General features: G+C 53.5%; 1 protein-coding gene across 1 annotated transcript; it reads right to left on the bottom strand.

The window, feature by feature from the left end:
- Positions 1 to 213: 213 nt before the first annotated feature.
- LOC127594934 (60S ribosomal protein L7-like) lies at positions 214 to 1171 on the bottom strand. The gene is made up of 2 exons (XM_052056671.1): positions 966 to 1171; positions 214 to 919 (listed from the first exon to the last, which is right to left on the bottom strand). The coding sequence occupies exons 1-2, from the start codon at positions 1169 to 1171 to the stop codon at positions 214 to 216; spliced, it is 912 nt and encodes a 303-aa protein (XP_051912631.1).
- Between the last annotated feature and the right edge of the window lie 598 nt (positions 1172 to 1769).

Raw genomic sequence — 1769 nt, 5'->3', positions numbered from 1 at the left:
GCTTTATAAAACGGGGTTTCCGAAGCCTGATCGAAATCCGAGAATTTCCGAACCGGATGAATGAAAGTCTGGTAGGGCAGCCTGACTGATTTCAGCAAAGAAGGACGGTCACTGCTCTCTTGCATGTCCATGATATGAAAAGTTAATTAACTGCATTTTTCAACGATATGAAACTCTGTGATATAATTAATTAAGATCGGTGATATGCGGGGATCATAGCATGCGCTCGACGATATCGTTGATGAAGGCCTCTCGGTTGCCCCAGTCGCCTCCCCGGATGAAGGGGTGGCGCTTGGCCTTGAACCCGCCTCTGGGGTTTCTGAGCTTGAACGGCCAGAGGAAGTTGTTCACCTCCTTGAATTTCTCGCCGCAGGTGTAGATCTCGTGGATGATGTCCTCCACGCAGTCCACATGGCCGCCAGGGATCTTGGCCACCACGTCGTTCGAGGTGATCGGGATCCTCTGCTTGTTGATCTTCACGAAGCCCCTCTTGTAGACCAGCTTGCGGATGGTCGCCAGCGAGGGGGTGCCGTACATAATGAAGGGCTCGACCTTGCGCAGCAGGTTGACGGAGGCCTTGTTGAGGCGCACAAAGGTGGCGTTGTTGATCTGCCTCAGGCGGAGGAGTCTGAGCACACGGATGACACGGGGAGAGTGCTTGTTGATGCCTCGGATGCGCACCACCAGGGCGACTTTCTTCTCAGCAGGCACGTAGAAGGCGCCGTCGGCCTTGGCCTTGCGGATGGCCGCGACCTCATCCTTCTGCATGGTCAGGTACTCCTTATGGTACTTCTCGCCTTTAGCCAGCCACTCCTTCTGCCTGCGGGCCAAATCCGAAGCCTGCTTGGCGTTTTGCTCCTCCTCCTGCTTCCTGAACTTTTCCTGCAGGGCCTTCTGCTTCTTCAACAATTCAGGGCAGCTCAACATTATTTCAACTGTATGATTCACGATCGAGGGATGGTCACCCTCTCGCCTCCCGCTCTTGCAGCATCTGCAGAAACAGTTTCCCGCCGGAGGCTGGGTCTAGACCTCCTTTCTGGGCGACTGCCATGAACTCTCTCTTGACAGTTCTGAGCTGCACCACGGTCCATCTCCTGTTGAGAGTGACCTTCACCCCTGCCCAGCTCATCACTCCCCCCTCGCCCTGTTCATTCTGCCTCTCAAGGACCATCTATATCACGCCTTGGATCGTCTTGTCCAGTTAGTGCAGTTCGTCCATGTCCCTAACTTCCTCCCTTTTGGTGCTTACTGCCTGCTTGCCTCTTGGAGGCTGGGCCAGCAGAACCTCAGCGATCTACTCGCAAGGAGTGGCTCATCAGGCCTGCGCTAGAAAAGGGGACAGTCCCATCGATTTTTGAGCGATGGAATTTCAAGTCTCTTATACAGGTCTTGCAAGAGACCTGGGGGATAATTGTCAGCCCTATCAACGTTATGGGATTAGCAGGTCTACAGAGGAGCGGTAAGGTAGAGCGTGCAGATCGTAGATTGAGTCTCCCTTGCTATGCAATATAGTTCGTACCGAAATCCCTTGATATAGTTCATCGAATCGCAAACCACAATCGTATCAGGTCCGAGCCCCCTGAGCACCTAGCATTTGATTTTCCCCCCTCGTGACTTTTTCAGTCTTTGAATCGCCGTAGCCCTCTTGCTTGCCGATCCCGAGGGTCTCCTCATTGACTACCATGGCATCCCTTCCATGTCGTTCTTTAATGAACTTGACAAATTGCATGGCCCGGGTCGTCTTGCCAGCCGCAGGTGGTCCGCATATC

Source organism: Hippocampus zosterae, unplaced genomic scaffold (assembly GCF_025434085.1).
Source record: "Hippocampus zosterae strain Florida unplaced genomic scaffold, ASM2543408v3 HiC_scaffold_325, whole genome shotgun sequence".
Lineage (NCBI taxonomy): Eukaryota > Metazoa > Chordata > Actinopteri > Syngnathiformes > Syngnathidae > Hippocampus > Hippocampus zosterae.
Note: the sequence above shows the minus strand (reverse complement) of the source record. Positions and strands in the feature narration are given on the sequence as shown.